Source organism: Triturus cristatus, chromosome 5_1, assembly GCF_964204655.1.
Source record: "Triturus cristatus chromosome 5_1, aTriCri1.1, whole genome shotgun sequence".
NCBI classification, from domain to species: Eukaryota; Metazoa; Chordata; class Amphibia; order Caudata; family Salamandridae; genus Triturus; species Triturus cristatus.
Genome location: NC_140587.1, coordinates 301,331,429 through 301,352,235, shown reverse-complemented (window position 1 = coordinate 301,352,235; position 20,807 = coordinate 301,331,429). Strand labels below are relative to the sequence as shown.

At 46.1% G+C, this 20,807-nt stretch overlaps 1 protein-coding gene across 2 annotated transcripts in view; it reads right to left on the bottom strand.

The window, feature by feature from the left end:
• Window positions 1-20,807, bottom strand: part of ATAD2 (ATPase family AAA domain containing 2) — a 424,041-nt gene that overhangs the window by 371,583 nt on the left and 31,651 nt on the right. Inside the window, exons 6-7 of one of the 2 annotated variants that reach the window (XM_085604996.1) lie at window positions 15,412-15,502; window positions 5,327-5,506 (exon numbers count right to left, since the gene is read on the bottom strand). In XM_085604996.1, coding sequence (XP_085461122.1) covers window positions 5,327-5,506; window positions 15,412-15,502 — 271 coding nt within the window. The remainder of the gene's footprint in view (window positions 1-5,326; window positions 5,507-15,411; window positions 15,503-20,807) is intronic. The other variant, XM_085604998.1, reaches the window with a different exon arrangement.

Here is a 20,807-nt window from a genome sequence, read left to right as displayed (position 1 = left end):
GGGATCTGAGCGACTGGGAGGAGAAAGGGTGGTCAACCATTGGGGACCTCTACAAGGATGGAACTATGCTGCCCTTCCATGTGTTGAAGGATCAATTTGAGCTACGAGGGGGAGACTTTGTTACACGCAGCCCTTACGGCAGCTATTCGGGTGCACTGGAAGCAGGGCTACACTGAGCCTCGGACCTCTTTGAATTGTCAATATGTTGTGACTGCTGCAGGGAAATACAAGGCAGTCACATGCCTCTTTAAGCGATTGACCCTGGAGAGGTTGGCTCCCTTGGAAGGTCTTAAGTACAAATGGAAGTGGGGGTTGAGATACCAGATAGGGCTTGGACTGACATAGTAGCGCAGACGTGGAAGAGCACTAGAAACGCTAGGTTTCAGTTGGTCCATTTCTCTATACTGCACAGGGCTTATCTCACCCCGGCGAAGATCAAAGCATATTTTCATACGGAGACAGATCAATACCCGCGCTGCAGAAGGGAGGGTGCGGATTTCCCTCGCATGATATGGGGATGCCAGTCATTAACAGATTATTGGATGGAGGAGATTGTCTAGCTGAATGCAATAACGGACAGGGGGTTGGAGTTGGCCTTGGGAACATGCATCTTACACTGGTTTCTTCACACGGCTAAGACCAAAGACACTAGCAAGTTCATAGATATGGGGCTATTGCTGGCCAAAAGGGAAATCACAATGCACTGGAAGGCGAGAGTATCCCCTGGAGTGGCTAGGTTAAATGGGCGGAATGTGATGGGGTAGTTCGGCTCAAATTGGTAAAAAGATCCGTGAGCGAGAGGACTCAGGAGATGGCAAGAGCGTGGGAACATCTGGTAGGATTGTTAAAGGACCCAGAAACTGATAGTGACGTTTACACAGAGCAGAGCGTCCAGGACCTAGAGCAACACCCTGAAGATTCATAACAATAAAAACGGGAATGCACTTACTGCCAGTATGGTGGGCAGCCGGGGGTGGGGTCATATGCATGCACAAGTCCACAATATCGGGTCATGGGTCTTCCCCAGCTTTTCTGATGTTTACAGACTAATGAAAGTAAGGTGCACTTCTAAGAGAGACATGCCTGGAGGAGGGGGTGAGGGTAGTGAGGAATGTTATTGCGTTAGTTGGAGTCAGTATGACTATGATGAGCACAAAGTATAGTTGCTGCATAATGCAATATACAGAATTGTGTTGGGTTAGGTTGATTATTTCTTTGTTTTCATTTATGAGTCAAAGGGGGAAGCTGGGAGGATAGGAAAAGGATTACCACAGACTGGGGACTGTTTGAACGTGATGGGACTAGTGATTTATTTGTTCAAGTGTTGACATATCTATGCATCGATTGAGAGTAAATTGAAAAAACAAAGTTTGTTAAAAAAAAAAAAAAATGAACGCTGGCGTAGCCCAATAACTGAAAGATGGGAAAAAGCATGCTTTTTTGCAGAAAAGCAAAGTGAGGAATAATTTACAAAAAATAAGGATTTGTGGAAAATCTCAGTGGTGCATAAGACTCTACATTACTGGTAACTATCAACAATTTAGTACATGTGAATGAAATGTGTCCAAGTTAAGTGTGGATCATTCAAAAGTGGCTACCATTATAACAAATAAGTGAGGCGCTTTTGCTGGACCTCCCTTTATCCAATCACCTGTAGGAAGCTGTGTTTCTGTTGCAGTAACCCCCCACTTTTTGCCAGGCTTCTGAAGCACTTTGACTTTATGTGCCCTGGGTCCCTGCCAATCAGGTTTCCAGGGCCTTTGTTCTTTCCCAAAAACTGTATCTTGTACCCCCAATTGGGACCTCTCTGGCCCCATGTAAGTCCCTTGTAAAAGGTACCATGGGTACCAAGGCACTGTGGCCAGGGAAGTCCCCTATGGGCTGCAGCACTTATTGTACCACCCTTAGAGGCCCTGTACCTTTACACACACTTCCATTGCAGGCTGCATGTTTTGGTGCAGAACAAAGTGAAGAGTCGACATGGCACACATCCCCGAGTGCCATGCCTACAACCCACTGCCCTGGCAGAGGTCAGCCACCCCTCTAGCTGGGTGCACTATACCAGTAGTGAGGGAACAGGTGCATGAGTCCTGTACCCCTACAGTGTCCAAGACAATTCTTAGACATTGTAAGTGCAGTGCTGGTATTAAGACTTTATGGTGCTGGGAGTTTGTCATTGCGAACTCTACAGTACCATATTGGCTGCACTGAAAATGAGATGTTTGGTATCAAACTTCTCAGCACATTAAGCCTACACGGATGCCAGTGTGGGATTTAATGAAAGATGCACTCAGAGGGCATCTTAGAGATGCCACTTGAAAAACAACCAGAATGTGGTGGGTTCCCTGACTAGTACACCAGCCTGCCACCACGAGACATGTTTGTGGACCGCTAGGGTGAGCACCCAAAGGGTGTAGTTACCCTAAGGTCAGTAGCCCATTGGCTACTGACCTAGAGACCCCTAAAACGCCCCCTAAATACAGTATTTAGGGGGCAGCCCTGAACCAAGAAGGCAGACAAGAAACCAGAAGAAGATAAGAAGGACCGAACAGCCGTGCCGAAGCTACCAAGACTCCCACTGACTTAGCCCCAGCCCTACCGGCCTGTCCCCACCTCGAACCTGCTCCAGCAAAATCTTGTTGTGTCCTGCAGTCAGCAACCTCGAGAAACCCGGAGGACCTGCCTGCCTTCCATCCCAAAGACTCGGTCTCCCTTGAACACCGGATTTGTTAATCAACAGACTCCAGCTCCGCAACGATCCGCAAGTCTGCACTACTCTGCACCAGACGCCCACGGCGCCAAGTTGAAGTGGCCCAAAACCAAGAGGAGGTCTCCCCGCCGATCCAGACCCGTCTCCAGCAGACGCCTGCAGCCTCAAACCAGAAGGAGCTGGTAAGAAGATCCGACCCTAACAGGCACTCCTGCACCAGACGCCCCACGGCCTTGGGTGGCCCAACCGACGGGGCATAACCTTCCCCCAGCATCCCAACTAACCTCTCCAAGTGGTGGTCGCACCCAGAAGACCTTTGTCCCCGAGCTTGCAGTGTATTTGCAAACCAGAGACTCCCCATTGAAAGCTACAGGGCGCCCGATGCCAAAACAGCACTCTGCACCCGGTCACCCCAGTGCCGCTGAGGGTGCTCCTTTTCAGCTGGCTTGAACCCCCATTTGCCCTGAGCTAAAGTCCAGGAGCTTTGCTCCCACAACCCAGTGGCCTGCTCGTCAGCAGCCACCAACTGGAAGCCCACTACCCCCATTGGATAACATTGGGCTTCAGCACTCTGCACCCGGCCGGCTTAGTGCCGCTGAGGGTATAACAAGAGTGCATCCTTGACCCTGGGGGACCCCCGAGTCTAACCCCACAATACCAGCTCCCACAGCAAAGTACTTACCTGTTAACCGATAACACTATTTTCCTGCATAGGATAACATGGACTGTTTTTCTATGAAAAGTTTCTAAGTGTGGAGTTGGAAAACCGAAGAAATCCTTTTCAAATTGAACGAAATAACAAACGCTTTTACTCACCCGTTTACAGGAAATGGCCCAGTGCAGTATCCAGGTATACTGTACTGTGTAAGAAAAGTGATCTGCAAAGTAATCTACTGGTCGTTTTACTAAAAAGCCTATACAAAGTATATGTACGGTATTTCCAAAGCATTGCTTTTTCAGTAACAATACAGTAATCAAAACAGTGCATATACAAATGCATTACTACTGTATGTATTGCTTGCCTGTGCCAGGCTTGCTTGGTTCTAGAAAAATAAAATAACTAAAAGAATATTTTTTATACAAAAAACAATTGGTCTGAAGTTCAGTCTTTGAGTGTATGAATTCATTTGCTGATTGAGTGGGTACAACAAATGCTTAACGCTGTCCTCTGATAAAGCCTTACTGCTCTACCACAATACCACAAATAGAGAGTGAGGTGCAATCTACTTTACCTCTGCCTACCTTTTGGGTTCCACTGGACTCTGTGTACACTATACCTCACTTTGGTATAGTATATACAGACCCAGCTTCCTACAGCAACACATTATATAAACCATCAAGACAGAGGAAATGCTATCCATGAACAACAAGGCATTGGAGCTTTTATTTTCACTGAATATCCCAACCTCTAAACAAGTTAGAGCTGAAGTGGCTATGCTAATGAAATAAAGCAGTAAAAAGCCACCGTGGGAAACAAATAGTGGAGTACAGTGTATGCGAAACATGAAATGTTCTTGAAACAGGGGCTATTTTGGGCTCAGCAGGAATAAAGCATGGAGTCAAAACATGGTGCACTGTAAGCTTGATATTGTGGTTGGGATCAGAGCTTTCAATTTAACAGGTCCATGAGCGAGTAGCTCATCCAGTCAGACTTTTTGCTTTGTATTCTTGGACCACAACAAAGCAAAAAACTGAGCTGGGTAAAGTGCTCCCTTAAGGATTTGGGAAACTTGAGAGAAGTGTGTGACTGAAACAAGCAATATGAAGAATGATATCTAATCAGTTACCAGGGACGGGAGGCATGCACGCTTTATCCAAAGTATTTTGATCTCACAATCAATAATGAAATAAGTCAACTACATGTACAATATGTGCCATATGTGACATAATAGAGCCAACACTTGAAAGGAGGAAAATTAAAACATGGCATTTGAGATGACATATCACTTGTTAACGGCAATTTCCCTGGGTGCCCGATTCCTACTCTTTAATTTCAAGGCTTTAAAATCTGAGTCATCAACTAGGAAGAGAGGTCGCAGGTGCAATGATTGTGTTGAAGAGCGCTGCAATACCCTCAATTACTTTGAAATGTTTGTGACTGTAAAGAAGAACAGCCTCTGTACAGATTCAATGTCTACTTTTGTATTTTTGCAGAAATAATTGTTTGAGATACTGAGTATTGCATGTGTAAACATTCATCTTACCTCTGCACTCAACAAATCCAGCAAGCAAATTAAATAATGGCATACAAGTATTTTTTCTTTTTTTTTTGAGCGCCTCTAAATAGGTTCAGAGAACAGCTCAAAATTAAACTATTTGCATCGTTAACGTACCAGACTAGCTAAAGTAGTACCACAAAAAACACCAGTGCCTTGAACAGTGTGCTCCCATGCATTACTCCTGCCTAGATTACACAGAATTGGATGAGTCCCAGGCATCTGCAGTTCACAGCTTCAGAAACACGGATTGCACACATGAGGCATGGACACTGAGATTTGCACAAATAGCAACAGGTGGTTGACAGCACAGTATAGCTTGTAAATATATGCATTAGCATGTGCATCTACAGTAAAAACTGTTAATTAGCCTTTTGCCAATATCCAACACAATAACTACCTTCCAAAGGAGCCTGGTACCGAACAACTTCTTTTCTTTGTCTGAAGTCATAACGTTTTTGATTATCTACTTCCCCATCTTCGTCCTCATCTTCATCTTCATCCTCGTCCTCGTCCTCATCCTCGTCTTCTTCCTCTTCCTCTTCATCTTCCTCCTGGTCTTCTCCTTCCTCTGAAGATTCTAAGAACATGAACAGTTAGTGCAGACAGATGTATGCTAATAGTTCTATACAGTGGAACATACTGCAACGTTTATTTGCACAGTAAACTAACATTTTATGCATTTTCCTTACATTAAGCCTAAGCTCAATATTTCAAGTCAAGTCCGTCAGAGCAAGCATGATTCTTTGAAAAAGCTGCCGTTTTGACACATGTATAAATAGAACACTAGACATGTCAGTTATGGCTGGAAAAGAGGTAACCCTTTTGCTCTGGCCTTGCTAACCCTAAATCAACTCTGGAAACGTTTTGAGGGCTGAAGCAGAGGATTGGGAGCTCAAGGAGAAGAGACATTGAAGTTCCTGATCTACTTTCTAGGTGCAGATAAAAAGGAACAGCAGTGGAAAATGACATTCATTAGGAAATGCAGGGGCAGAAAGGGGATCCACAGCCTTTGCTGTGCACCATGCCACAAACCTATTCCATCGACACGCGTATACAGTTTTCCTGGAGGGACACCTGGCTGCCAAGGTAACATTACAGACTTCGGGTTGAAGGTCAAAAGCAGTCAACTGTCACCGCTCAATCTCCATGCAAGGAGGTGGAGGCTGAACAGGTTCGGGTGAAGAAGCCTCCCCTGCTGTTGCGACAGAAGATCCCTCTCGAAGAGGCAGTCAGAGTGGCGGATCAATCGCCATACTCAGGTGCTCTGGGTACCAGACTCTTCGTGCCCAGTCTGGAGCCACAAGAATAACTTGCGTCCGCACTTTATCTTCTTCAGCACTCGGGGCAGAAGTGGTAAAGGCGCACAAGAGGCCACAGTTCCACTCGCAACGAAAAGCGCCGCCAAACGAGCGCCGCCTTGGAAACTCCAGCACGCAATATTGCTGACATTGGCCGTTCTCTTCGGTGGCAAACAGATCTAACCAATGGTCTCCCCACCGCTGAATGACCTTGCACACCTCAGAGTGAAGACGCCTTTCATGATCTACCAGGCACCGGCGGCTGAGTTAGTCTGCCCTGGCGTTCAGAGAACCTGCCAGGTGTTGAATCAGCAACGTCATGCCCTGAGGTTCCAGCCATGTCCAGAGACGAAGAGCCTCCTGACATACGGTCCACGACCCCACACTGCCCGGTTTGTTGCAGTACCACATGGAGGTGGTGTTGTCCATGAACACCTGCACCACCCTCCCCTTTAGAAATGGAAGGTATTCCTTCTCTGCCAGGCGAATCGCCCAGAGCTCCAGAAGGTTGATATGGAGCCCTAACTCCGCCAGAGACCAGACGCCCCTTTCTCCGCCTCTCCCAGGCGGCCACCCCATCCCAGGAGTGACGCATCTGTCACTACTGTGATGTCTGGTTGGGGAAGGGAGAGGGATCTGCCTCTTACCCAAAGCGTGGTTCGTTAGCCACCACTGCAGTTGCACTCCCCTCTGATCTGGACATAGAAAGATTCCCCTGATGCTGCACCCACTGGAACTTCAGGTCCCACATATGCCTCGGGGTCATGCTCTCTGAAATCCGGGATAGAGGCTGAAACATCAGTATCATAGCCCGAATATCCCAGACTCACTACTCGGGAGGATAGGCCCGAAACTGCACTGTGTCCACAACAGCTCAGGTGAAAGAGCGTCTTCGAGGGAGTCAGGTGTGACTTTGGCACGTTGATAATGAACCTCAGTGAATGCAGGTCCGCCAAAGTCTGGAGGTGAGAGAGGACAGCCTGGGGCGAGCTCGCCTTCAACAGCCAGTCGTCGAGATCGGGGGAAGACTGGAACCCCATATCTGTGCAGATAAGCTGCGACCATCACCTTCGTGAACAACCGAGAGGCACTAGTAAGGTCAAAGGGGAGCACGGTGCACAGAAAATGCTTGTGGCCTACTGTGAACAACAGGTAGCGCCTGTGGGCTGGCAGGACGGGGATGTAAAAATAGGGGTCCTTCAAGTCCAGCGCCACCATCAAGTCTCCAGGGTTGAGGGCAGACGGGACCTGAGCCAAGGTTAGCATTTTGAACTTCTCCTTCCAGAGGAAGCAGTTAAGGGATCTGAGGTCTAGAATAGGACGCAGGCCTTTGTCCATCTTGGGCACAAAAAAGTAGCAGGAATAGCAACTACATCCCAATTCTGGTGTAGGAACCCTCTCACTAGCTTCCTTGGCCCAGAGAGCTGAGACTTCCTGGCAGAGAAATGCCAAATGATACTCCGACATGCAATCGAAAGACGGTGGCATTGAAGAAGGGGTAGTCTCGAAAGAAGGGAGCAGCCTCTTCGGATTATTTGCAAAACCCACCTGTCCTACGTGATGGTTTGCCAGTGGGGAAGGCGATGGCGAATCCTGCCGCCAACTGGCCATTGTCGACACCGACAGGTTGTACTATGAAGGCTTGGAGGCTGCTGCAGGGGAGGGGGGGAGGGGGCAGGGGCAGGGGGGGAAGGTGGACTGGCCCACCCACTGGCTCCTAGACCCGCATCGCTAGTCCCACTTCCGCTGTCAAGCAGAGGCTGGGCTGCTTGCGTGGCTGGGCCGGATGTGGTGGGGTGCCCCTTCCGTAGCCACAAAAGGGGTAAAAAGTAGACTACGGTGGACAGGATGACGCTGCAAGCATCAAGGATCTGGCCGTAGCTCGAGAATCCTTAAAGCGTCCAGCTAAGCCTGCGCTTTGTCACCAAAAAAGCATCAAAGGGCATGTCCAGCAAAGTTGATTGGACATCCCTGGAAAAGCCAGACGTCCTCAACCAGGCGTAGTGCCGAAGGGCTACTGACGTGGCAATAGTCCGTTCCACAGGAGTTCCTGTGTTGTGCTTGGACCAGGTGCTTAGAAAGATGTCAGTGAGGGCTTCGTTGAACAGAAAAAGGGATTCAGAGGAGGTTGCCGCCGGTTGAAGCACTTTGCCAGGAGATTAGTTCTGACCGCCACTGAATGGAGCTCCAGGTCCAAGGCCTCAGCTGCCCTTCGCACCACCACAGCATAAGACGCTCCCTCCTCCGTAGCCACGGTAGGGGGAGAAAGCAAGCCAAGGTCTGGGGAAGTGTCCAGACCACTAGCCTCACCTAGGTCCTATCTCCAGTCCGGTTCTTCAAGCTGATCTGTTAAAGGGTCAGGTTACCCCCTCCCAATCCTCACCACCATCTTCTGGGCAATAGGGAACACCAGGGATAAACAAGCATTGAAAATGCAATAGGGCTCGCCTTTGATGAAGTTAAAACCATTTGCTTTGCTAATGGTATTGTATAGCAAAGCAAATGGCTTTAACTTAATGAAATGCGAGACCTATTGCATTATTAATGCTTGTTTTTTGTTAGGCACAGGGAGATTAAGTGATTTGCCCAGAATCACAGGATGTGGAGCTCAAACCCGGTCCCCCAGCTTTGAGGTCGACCACTAGCCGCAAGGCCACATACAGTGAAAGAACTTCTCCCTTCATGGCCGCCCTTGGCAACAGAAACTGGTGTGTAAAATGTAATTTTATCATTATGTCCCTATGTCACGTGAAGGGCAAAAAGCTCTTGTGCTGTGTGAAAGTCAGCAACAAAATTGCCCTTGAATAAAATGCATTGATCCTGATGCGCAGTAGGAAATCATTGGCCCATTACTGTGAAAACCTCCGAAATGGTCATTCAATATTTATCAGTGCGTGCTCAGGGTCACCACTGCGCGCACCCGCCCCAAGTTCGAGAATCATCTTAGATCTTATCAGGCGGAAACGGGCATGCGCATTGATCGGAATATTACAGGCCTTTTTTGTGTGGGCGTCGCTCATATTTACGATGGGTCTGAAATGGCCCAGCAAAACTATTGACTGGTCTTCTTACCCGTTTGTGCTGTGCTCTGTCGTCGGGCTCCAACACCATTACAATCATACATACGATGAAGTAGTTTACACAGCATATTCTGGCCGTTTGCGCCAGCTTCAGGAATTCTGGGGCCCTGGGCAAGACACACTTTGCCCCCCCATTCACAAGAAGTTTGAATTTATTAACCATTATCGGACCATGTGACACCAACAGTGTAAATTACACATGAAACATTCAGAACTGCGGGCACCAAAACAGGTGAAAGTTGAAATGCCCGGTGTGAGTGAGAGGTGAATAGAGGGGGTAGGCACAGAAAGACGCAGAGAAAGGCAGAGAATGTAAAGAGACTAGTATGTGATGAAATAAGGAGAAAGTGACTCAAAAGATTATTTTTTTTATTCAAGGTCTACATCTGACAGAGAGCGCGAGAGTTGAGAACTGCCTAATTCTTACACTGGAAAACATCTATCTGCTATGCACATCTGACCACTTTACCTTGGGGCTCATCAACGGAGGGTGTCCTGGGCAATCACGCACTTTGCCCACACGTTAGCCGAGCATGTATTTTAAAATGACTTTCTACACTCGAAACATACAGAACCATTGTCGTGGTCCCTGTTTCCGTAGAGGGTAATAAAGTCCGCCAGGGAAAGAATGTGGTAATGTTTTGTCTTTCACTACAGAGAAAGATGGTTCCAGTACTGTAATTACGAGCCACTCGCCTTACACCAGCATTGGAAAGCAAAACAAGCATTTGCAATGTAATCGGTCCGCTTGCATTGCAAATGCTTACGTTTAAAACTGAGCGCGGCGCTGCTTCACGGACACCGCACTCTGTTTCTTGATATATTTCTTAACTTTAACACTGAGCGCGGTGTCCTTGAAGCAGCGCCACGCTCAGTTCCAAAGTTAAAAAAAACAGCAGCTGTGTCTCAGAGACAGAGGGAAGGGTCTGCTTGGGGAGAATGAGAGGAAAGGAGAAAACAAATAGTGCTCGCACAGTAATTAAAGGCCATACTCTAACGCCACCAGTAAAAGATCAAATCCTGGTGGGCGGGGACAAAAGTGGACAGGGCGACAACAAGGAGGGACTAAAAAGCCTCCTTAACAATGGAATGTCAGCGTTTAGCCTAAGCTATGACGTGAGCCAATGGGAAGAGGGGGCGGGGCTTCAAGTCCCCTTCCTTAACCATATTGATTTCAAGAAGCTCTCGAATGCAGAGAGCAGCGCATGAGCGATGCCATCGCCAGCCGAGACCTAAAAGGGGGAACAAAAGTACCCTCCAACATCGGATTAGACGTCGGCCGACATCGATCCGGCTCCGGTTCCATCATGGGGGTGAGGTTGGGGACAGTGTCGGTTGGGGGCACGACAGATGCGGGATCAGTACGGGGAAGGTTAAGATGTTAAGATGGAATGCAGGGCTTCGTAAAAAGCATGAAGCTGGGCAGGGGACGCTCCACCTCCCAAAAGGGAGGGAGGCGTGTGGAGTCATCCCAGAAAGTAGGCACAGAAGGCGGAGCCTTAGAGTTACGACGCTCCGGATCCCGCGTCGCATCAACCGACCGATGGGGAGAAGGCAAACAGCGCCTGTGCTTCTTCGCCTTCTTCTTGCGCTTCGACTTACCCGAAGACTTGGAGGACTTTGAGTCCGACTAGGTGTGGGAGCTTTGCGACCGGTCTCGAGACCTTCCTCTTGAGTGAGAACGAGAACGACGTGGAGCTGACTGCCGGGCCTCCAAGAGCTTTCGGGACCCGTAAAGACTTTAGATTCATGGCCCGGCAGTCGGAGCACAACTTCGGATCGTGGTTGCGCTCCAGGAACGAGAGGCACATGAGGTGCGGGTCCATCACAGACATCAGTTTGTGACAGGCCTCGCAGGGCTTGAAGCCAGTCTGACGATGGGACATCCCTCACGCACCAGGAGTCGAAGACTCAAAAAAAGAAGTCAACAAACGTTTTTTTTTTTATAAACTTTTGTCAAAAAGTGACTTAAGGGGTAGCTTTCTTTGGATCTGTGCTAGGCTAGCATGGAAAAAGAAAGAACGGACGTCAGCGTGCAGTGCCGGCGTCAAAATAGATGCCGCAACGTCATCCCAGGTAACATGACGCAGTCAACAGACGCCACCTACTGATGTGCAGTAGTACTGCTAAGAAAAAGTTTCTCCGGATCCAGTCGGACGCCTGGGGGTAAGTCGAAGATAAGGAATCTATAACTAACAGTCTCTTTCAGATAAAATGGTCAGTAAAATATTTATTCTTTCAAGTTCAGTATCCATTTAGTCAGAACTAGGCCTTACAATGTGGTCACAGTGCATTTTACAATTGAAAACACACACTGGGAAAATTTAACTCAGAGGACACACAGCTAATACCAAAATAAATACATTCACAGAGCCACTGACAAAAAACTCTAACAGGAGTCACCATTTCTGAACTCCGGATTTCTGACTGCAAGTGCGATGCTATCCCAACAAAATGGCATTTAAAATAAACACTTGCACGCAGAAAGCATTAGACCTTCACGAACAAAGATCTGAACCCGACACAGATCAATAAAATAAACACTTGTAGAAAATACATTGAAAGTCAAAAAAAAAAATCAAAATAGAATGGGAGAGGGTACTAGGCAAAGATTTAGGAAGAGCGCTAGGGAGGAGAGAAGGCCTGCAGATGCACTCGTATGAGGGCAAGAAAAAAAAAAGTGCCTTCCAAAGTGCATTGCCAGTGGAAGGGCACTGGCCAGTGACAGGAAGCTGGACTTGGGCCATGCTTTGCGGCATGGATAGGTAAAGCAGGAAGAAGTGCAAAGTAAAAGCAGACTATGTGCAGACCAATCAAAAGCATGGAAAAGAGAATGTTGATTCCAACAAATGGTAAATAATGGACAGGTTCTAAGCGCATTTAAAGATTTTTTTTATTTTTTTAATGCAAAAGATTTTGCTAGCACAGCTTGAGCAAAACCTAAACAAGCAGTGTTGTGGGGGTGGGATTTCGAAAGCACAGCTCGAGCAAAACCTAAAAAAGTAGCGTTGTGGGGGTGGGGCAGCAAAGGGAGATTAAATGAGGGCACTGCAGTACAAATGAAGCGTAAATTAAACGAAAAAACGAGCAGCGTTTTTTGAAGCCCATATTCTAGCTATAGCAGGTCTCAAAAAGACAGCGCATGAGCAGCCTAGGTGAGACCTAAAAAGGAGAATGGAAGCATTTGCTGTACTGCGAGGGAAGCAGTGGAAGGAAAAGCCACAGAGGGACAGGTAAGTCTTTGAAGAGGTTGAGGAAGCAGAATACAACAGAGCAACAACACACATTCTTGTGGGGTGCTTACTGATAAAGAAAATAGTACCCGAAATGTAAAGCATGAAAGATGCAAATTATCCTATCAAAAGGGCTCTAAAAAGGCCATTGTCCCAGGGAGGGTCATACAAGAACAAGAATCCATCAAATAAAGATCGAGCAAATGAGATGGACAATAAATCCAACCTTTAGTAAGCAAGGGGCTACCTCTAATCTCATTGTATATTTTTGGAATGGTCAACAATAGGCTTTAGTCTACAGTCAAGTAAAGCAATCTAGTACGCAAGAAGTACAAGCATTGGCATAGCCAATAGGTCTCGCCTTTGGGACCTTATAAGTCTTTAGCCATGCAACAGTTGCATAACTAAATACTTATAAGGTCCCAAAAGCGAGACCTATTTGCTATGCCAAGCGGCTGTGCGGCCGCGAAAGTGATCACAATCGCGATCAAACATCAAAGCGGCCGTGAGGATGCAAAAGTGAAAGTAATTGCGGTCAAGCACAGCGCGCGCCCGCGCATATGCACTGTAGCTCTAGGCTGGCCTGGTAGCACTTATTGGAGCCTTCTCAAAAAGTCTCGCCAGACCAGCGCATGCGCTGGGTCAGGCGAGACCTAAAAAACGGGTACCCTACAAAGGATTGCCATTTGAAAGCTTTAAACAGGTCCTTAGGACCACAATAGCCCTGGAAATGTCTCCTTGGCCCATTCCAGACAATCCGTAGAGAATAAGCTATAAAACGTAATGGCTAAAGCACTGTAGAACACAAGCTATAGAAAGTCATGGTTTGAGCATACCTTCACTTATACAACCATGTGACAAGCAGAAGCGGTAACATTTCTTATCAAATCCGGTTCATTTTATGGGCTTCAAATGGCATAGATCTATATTCTCCCTCACACAAGAACTCTTAATCTTATTGGAATACAGTGCTATAAAACCTCATATTTCAACAATCTTTACAAAATATGGAGAAATAGCATTAACAAGAATCTAGCAAAAATGGGTTTCGTCATTATGTCGTACCCAAATCACTCTGCACAACTTTAACACTCTTGCACTGTTTACAAACCGATTCATGAATGGTAAACCAGAACTGAATATTGTAAGTCCAATCATTAAACTTGTTAGCTAGCTATAGCGAACAGCTTTAGCAATCCAAACTATTCATTTGCAAACAGTGTAATTCAGCATGTCATTTACTGTTTGCAATAAGCATTTTACAATTTGTAGAAAAAAAATCTTTAACTTCATTTGCCCTCCAGAACAAAATGCAATATAAACACCACAAGAAAATCAGGCTGGGTGATGTGTACTAAGGTCCTACATGGCCATCTCGGGGTTCTGATACCATTTACAGACTTGTGGCTTATGTCAGTGCCAGAAACTCTCAATAGCAATAAAGTACTATATTACAGTTACAGGTTATTTATCAGATGGGGTAGGTGGGGAATCCGAGAGAGACAAACAGAGAGGGGGGGGGAAAGAGAGAGAGAGAGAGAGGGGGGGGGAAAGAGAGAGAGAGAGAGAGGGGGGGGGAAAGAGAGAGAGAGAGAGAGGGGGGGGGAAAGAGAGAGAGAGAGAGAGGGGGGGGAAAGAGAGAGAGAGAGAGAGGGGGGGGGAAAGAGAGAGAGAGAGAGAGAGGGGGGAAAGAGAGAGAGGGGGGAAAGAGAGAGAGGGGGGAAAGAGAGAGAGGGGGGAAAGAGAGAGAGGGGGGAAAGAGAGAGAGGGGGGAAAGAGAGAGAGGGGGGAAAGAGAGAGGGGGGAAAGAGAGAGAGGGGGGAAAGAGAGAGAGGGGGGAAAGAGAGAGAGGGGGGAAAGAGAGAGAGGGGGGAAAGAGAGAGAGGGGGGAAAGAGAGAGAGGGGGGAAAGAGAGAGAGGGGGAAAGAGAGAGAGGGGGAAAGAGAGAGAGGGGGAAAGAGAGAGAGGGGGAAAGAGAGAGAGGGGGGGAAAGAGAGAGAGGGGGAAAGAGAGAGAGGGGGGAAAGAGAGAGAGGGGGGAAAGAGAGAGAGGGGGAAAGAGAGAGAGGGGGGAAAGAGAGAGAGGGGGGAAAGAGAGAGAGGGGGGAAAGAGAGAGAGGGGGGAAAGAGAGAGAGGGGGGAAGAGAGAGAGGGGGGAAAGAGAGAGAGAGGGGGGAGAGAGAGAGAGAGGGGGGAGAGAGAGAGAGGGGGGAAAGAGAGAGAGGGGGGAAAGAGAGAGAGAGGGGGGAAGAGAGAGAGGGGGAAGAGAGAGAGGGGGGAAGAAAGAGAGGGGGGAAGAGAGAAAGAGAGGGGGGAAGAGAGAAAGAGGGGGGAAGAGAGAAAGAGAGGGGGGAAGAGAGAAAGAGAGGGGGGAAGAGAGAAAGAGGGGGGAAGAGAGAAAGAGAGGGGGAAGAGAGAAAGAGAGGGGGGAAGAGAGAAAGAGAGGGGGGAAGAGAGAAAGAGAGGGGGGAAGAGAGAAAGAGAGGGGGGAAGAGAGAAAGAGAGGGGGGAAGAGAGAAAGAGAGGGGGAAGAGAGAAAGAGAGGGGGGAAGAGAGAAAGAGAGGGGGAGAGAGGGGGAGAGAGGGGGAGAGAGGGGGAGAGAGGGGGAGAGAGGGGGAGAGAGGGGGAGAGAGGGGGAGAGAGGGGGAGAGAGGGGGAGAGAGGGGGAGAGAGGGGGAGAGAGGGGGAGAGAGGGGGAGAGAGGGGGAGAGAGGGGGAGAGAGGGGGAGAGAGGGGGAGAGAGGGGGAGAGAGGGGGAGAGAGGGGGAGAGAGAGGGGGAGAGAGAGGGGGAGAGAGAGGGGGAGAGAGAGGGGGAGAGAGAGGGGGGGAGAGAGGGGGGGAGAGAGAGGGGGAGAGACACAATAGCTCACCGCCACTTTCATCCTGGTTGTCAGTAGTTTCTTCATCAACTGTTGCACATTTCCTTCTTCGTTTTACACGGGAGTACATGTCAAGATTTTCCTAATTATCAGAAAAAATTGTTTAAAAAATTGAAAGCTTTCAGTTTTTTTTAAAAATTACATTTTATCTCATCTGGTGGGATGGCTACAGAATAATGGAAGTCTTCTACAGTACGGAAGAATACTTCCCCTTCAAGAATGTGCTCTGGTGTGGTCTTGTGTGGCATAAACGCCTAAACCAATAATACAAAAAAATAGAACATAGGATCAGGCAAAGATTAAGTGGATATCTGTTTTATATGAGGGATTTAAAGAGACCTGCGCTCAGATTAATATATACAATAGCATGCTTTATTTTAATCTTTTTTAGTTAACCTGAACACAAACTGGAATAGTCCCCAGTGAGTTTGGCCTTTTAGAAGTAACAGTTCATTCAGCACATTTGCCATGAAGATACTATTTTCAGATATCACAAAGGTGCTACTTTTATCAGAACACAGTGGGCAGAATATTGTGTCCCCAAAAAATTAATGTGGACCAAAATATTGATATGGTAAGTGCAAATAAGTAAGTATAGATTTACTATTCTTAACTCCACATTATGTACCTTGAAGATAGAAAACGCAAATAAGTAAGTATAGATTTACTATTCTTAACTCCACATTATGTACCTTGAAGATAGAAAACATATATATATATATATATATATATATATATATATATATATATATATATACACACACATATATATTACCTACTGGCTAGTTAGGACCCTGTTTCCATAGGAAAACCGCAACATTCTATTTGGAATAACTTTGGCGCCGGTCGACGAATCCTCGCGAAATTTTCAAAATAGGTGGGGCGCTACGCTCCGCTCCTACCCTGAAAGTCTCGGGGGGGATTCGTCAAGCGGGGGCTGAGAAAAAAGGGGGGTCCCAAAACGCGTTTTTCCCCATGCATTTTTCCATAGGACCTTTAGACACAGCTACAGCCCGAACGGCTGAACAGAGTTACTTGACATTTGGCAGAGAGGTAGTCCTCAGGTCAAGGAAGTGCCTTTTGTAGGTCTGGTGTAAATCTGTTCAGTAGTTCCTGAGAAAATAGCATTTAAATCAATATATATATCTGTGGCAGCTTACGGTGCGCTTACGGTAAGCTTACCGTACGCGAGCGCGAATCTGATTGGCTGTTAGATCTTAGTAAACATTCGAATCGGTCGAAACCAGGAAGCGGCGGCCGCCATTTTCTCTCTCGCACTCTGAGGGGGGGTGGAAAAAGAAAGGCAAAATACATGTAAACGGGCTGTTTAGACAGCTCCTAACCACCTAGCATTGATGAAGGTGTCCCCAAAGATCCCCCAAGGCCAAAAAGTCAATTTTATTTTTTTTGAAAAAAAAAAAAACAATAAATAAAAAACAAAACAAAACAAAAATCGCAGATTACGCTTACCGTACGCGTACGGTAAAAATTGTTTTAAAAAAAAATATTATCCATACTCACCCCACCCCGTGTGCAAATGGATTCCCGAAGGGCATCATTTGTGTATGGCTTATTACTCAAATGAAAACATAAAAGATTACCTTTCACAACGAAGCGCATAATATGTCCTCCATGTGCGCGAAGCGCATCGTGCGTACATGGCCCATCTAGCGTAGCGACCGCGTGCCCACCGTGCGTGCACGGCACTAACTGCGTAAAGTGGGCGCGCGGTGCGCGAAGCGCACCGCGTGCTCACTGTGCGCGCACGGTGCGCGAAGCGCACCGTGCACGCACGGAACGAACTGCGTTAAGGGGGCGCGCACGCCACGAATGGCGTAAAGTAACTTAGCATTTAAAAAACCGTACAAATTCACTGAAAAAACCATAGGTTTCACACACGTTATAGTTAGGAATTCGCATTTAAAAAACCTTGCAAATTCACTGAAAAAACCATAGGTTTCACACATGTTAGTTAGCTGGACATTTTACTGATAAAAAACCATTGAAATTCCCCCGTTATAGTTAGTGCAGGCAACTATAACTCACGCGACAACAATCCTCTGCTGATGACATATGTGTCTTTATGAAAAAAAAATATTTGTAATATATGTATAGCTAAAATTTAATGGAAGAAGACATGGGCAAATAAGTGTCTAAATACAGTATTGGCATCAGCAGAGGATTGCGGTCGCGTGAGTTATAGTGGCCTGCACTAATTATAACGGGGGAATTTCAATGGTTTTTTATCAGTAAAATGTCCAGCTAACTATAACGTGTGAAACCTATGGTTTTTTCAGTGAATTTGTATATATATATATATATATATATATATATATATATATATACACATATATACACACACACAAGTTCAAGGTACATATAAGTGGAGTTCTATATAGTAACACTTTGCCTACCTATAGAAACTTACCTTCACAATCTTTTTGTACTCTGTATTCTTGGCACTTTTATACCACGATATTTTTGCTTCCAGTATTATGTCTAAACAAAAACAGAACTAGGGAAAAAAGCTAGCTTAAGTATCTGAACCCTAGTGCCAAATGGAATTTCATCTTGGCATGAATGATTGCAGTTACTGCTCAGTTGCAGATAACTGAAAGAAATGCAAGTAAAGTCCAAGTACCTAAAAAGAGCTGAAACTGCTTCTCTCTCTCTCCTTAAGGACAGAATCATAATTCAATCACTGTTTATATTTTTCACTAAAGGGCTACTCATGAAACAAATACTCTAACTTCGTTCTACGTGTCTGTCACCAAGAACTATATATTGAAAAACATCTTTTATTATTATTCTACTTTATTATTTCTAAGTCCCATACAGGACCACTACTTGTAACAGGCTTTTCAAATTGAGAATTTTAAAAATAAATAAGTAAATATAGTCCTGTTTGGGGCAGGGTCCAGCGTAAAACAACTTTTTTTTTAAATCTTGATTTGGGCCAATTTAAATGTTTAAAGAGGGCACTGCTTTTGAACTGGTGTTATGGAGGATGATGGAGCAAAGTAGTAATGTTCATGGTTTGTACCGAGGCCCTTTTTCGGTTTTATGGCATATGAATGCGGACTACTAATCGGATTAGTTTATCCAAGGAAGGTGCACTGTACAGCAGCACTGAGGAAGCTTCAAGAATGAGAAGCAGTGTCTTCTGAACTGAGCTTTTGTGGGTGGCAACTGTTACAATAGCAACAACAAGATGATGGATGGAATGCTTGTATTAATCTCGGCCACTGGCAATCGTTCGGTCCACATCCAAGTAGATTTTTGTTCACCCACCCTGCCACCTCAGTTTGGACCCAGTCAAATGCAAACCGGTCTGGCCCTGCACCAACAGGAGCAGGTCCAGTCCTCCCTGAACTGTAACACAAGCAACCCAAGACCAGTTTCGCCCTTGCAAACACCAAAGAACAAGAACACTTTTAACACTGCACTGTGGTTTTGATGGGAAAGCTTAGCTCCAAGCTAGGCTATCGGCAATGCCAAGAAACCACAGAATGTATCATCTAAAAAACATAGCAAATAATTTTAAGTAAAATCGGCTCTGGTTACTTACCTAGTTTATTATGAGAACCTTAAGCATCTGTCCTACATGGAATGGTAACATTTATGAAAGTATCAGATGGAGATCACTGCACAGTGTCCGATCTTGTAAATCACTTCACTACCCAACAATCATTTCTTTCCAGAATGCAAAGAGTACCAGTAGGATTTTATCATCAAGCAGCTTACTCAAGTTATAAAGCAATAAGATTTCCCACAAGGGTATACATCACACTTTAAAGCAGTTAAAATAAAAACGTGAAAGGAATGTCTACACACAGGTCATCATATTCTTAATGAAAAGGAGTGTTATTTAAATCAACAGTCTTTATAATCTGGATCAGGGGTGCAACTTGACCTGAAATGAGGGGGCGGGGTCAGAGGGGTGGGTCTATGACTCCCAGCCAGGGCCAGCTCGAGCGCTGATGGCAGCAGTTATGATGGTCTTTGACGCTCTCCTCCCCCATAACCACCTTCTCCACCATGAATCCCCTCACTACCACTCCCCAAAAGTGAACCTCATCCCTCCATTTCATTTTTTTTATAGTGCTACTCACAGTTCACTCACATTCAGTTCTGTGATCTGCATGGTACACGTTCTTTGAAGCAGGCAGGTTAACCCTCCACTTTACAATGAGCCATAACTGCCACTAGACAAAATTCCGAACTCTCATCAGTAGGAACATTAATCACCAGGGTTATCTTGACATTTTTATTGTTGCCTGAAAACTCCCTGATTTACATGGAAGTAGATGTGCTTTCAAACCCAAAATTTGTTTTTAAACCCAGCGCCCCCCTCCAAAGTCAATGCCAGGTCAGGCTACACTGGCCGCAGCTCCCCATACCCCAGCAACAGGGCAGGACAAGCATTTCCAGAAATGGGTCACAGTTAATCTCATAGCCATTATGTGAGGAAAAAGATCTATGTAAGTGGAAGGGTGTGATACTACCCCCAAATTCTAGCAAGCAAAACAAATTAACAGATTTCTTGTAGATGTTTTAAGTGAAAGTAGACTTCTTTTTTTAAACTTTTAGGATAAAATTTGCTAACATTTGCTAAAAATGCCACAGACCCTTATTCATGATATATTCCAGTACTTTCATGGTGCACCAGGGAAGCCTCGCTTTTTCTAGGAGTTACGTTTTTTCCCCTCAAATGTATTTAGTCAGCCATACTATCTTAGGTGCCCTGTCATAATTCCCTATTGCGAGGCAATTGTAAATTGTATGAATACAGTGTGGGGCAACTATTCCACTGAACGCTTAATGGTGTCTGCTCAATATCTGGGAGGTAACAGACCTTAACCACATGCACATGGTCTGGATGACCCTAGGTCTGACAATAGCCAAGCACAATATAGCAATACAGGCCACTGCTGGGGGCGTAGATGGCACAGAGTTCGAGGGACTGGAAGAATGATATGGGCCTAAGTATGGTAGCTGAAAAAAATGGCTTATAAAACTAAGGCTTTCTCAAAAAATGGGTGAAAATATGGGGCAAGTGGAACGAATATCATGGGAGGACCAAGTGTTTCTTGTTTGCAAGATTCTGCAGCCTGACCCTACCTTTGGGTGTGTCCGCTTCCCCTCGAAGGCTGGCGGTGGGTGAGAAAAGGGTGGATACTCGTTAGATATGCAATATCATGGAAACGTAATGCTGTGCCACTATGACAAAATGTGGTGTAGATCCTGATTTTCTGGTAACAATAAAAAGTATCACAAAAACGTAAGTCAGAATATACTTTCACTATACCAAGGTAATCATTCTTTCATGGGTGAGCCCCTGATGTCAAGGAGTACATTCAATATTACAGCGTCAGAAATTTACCATG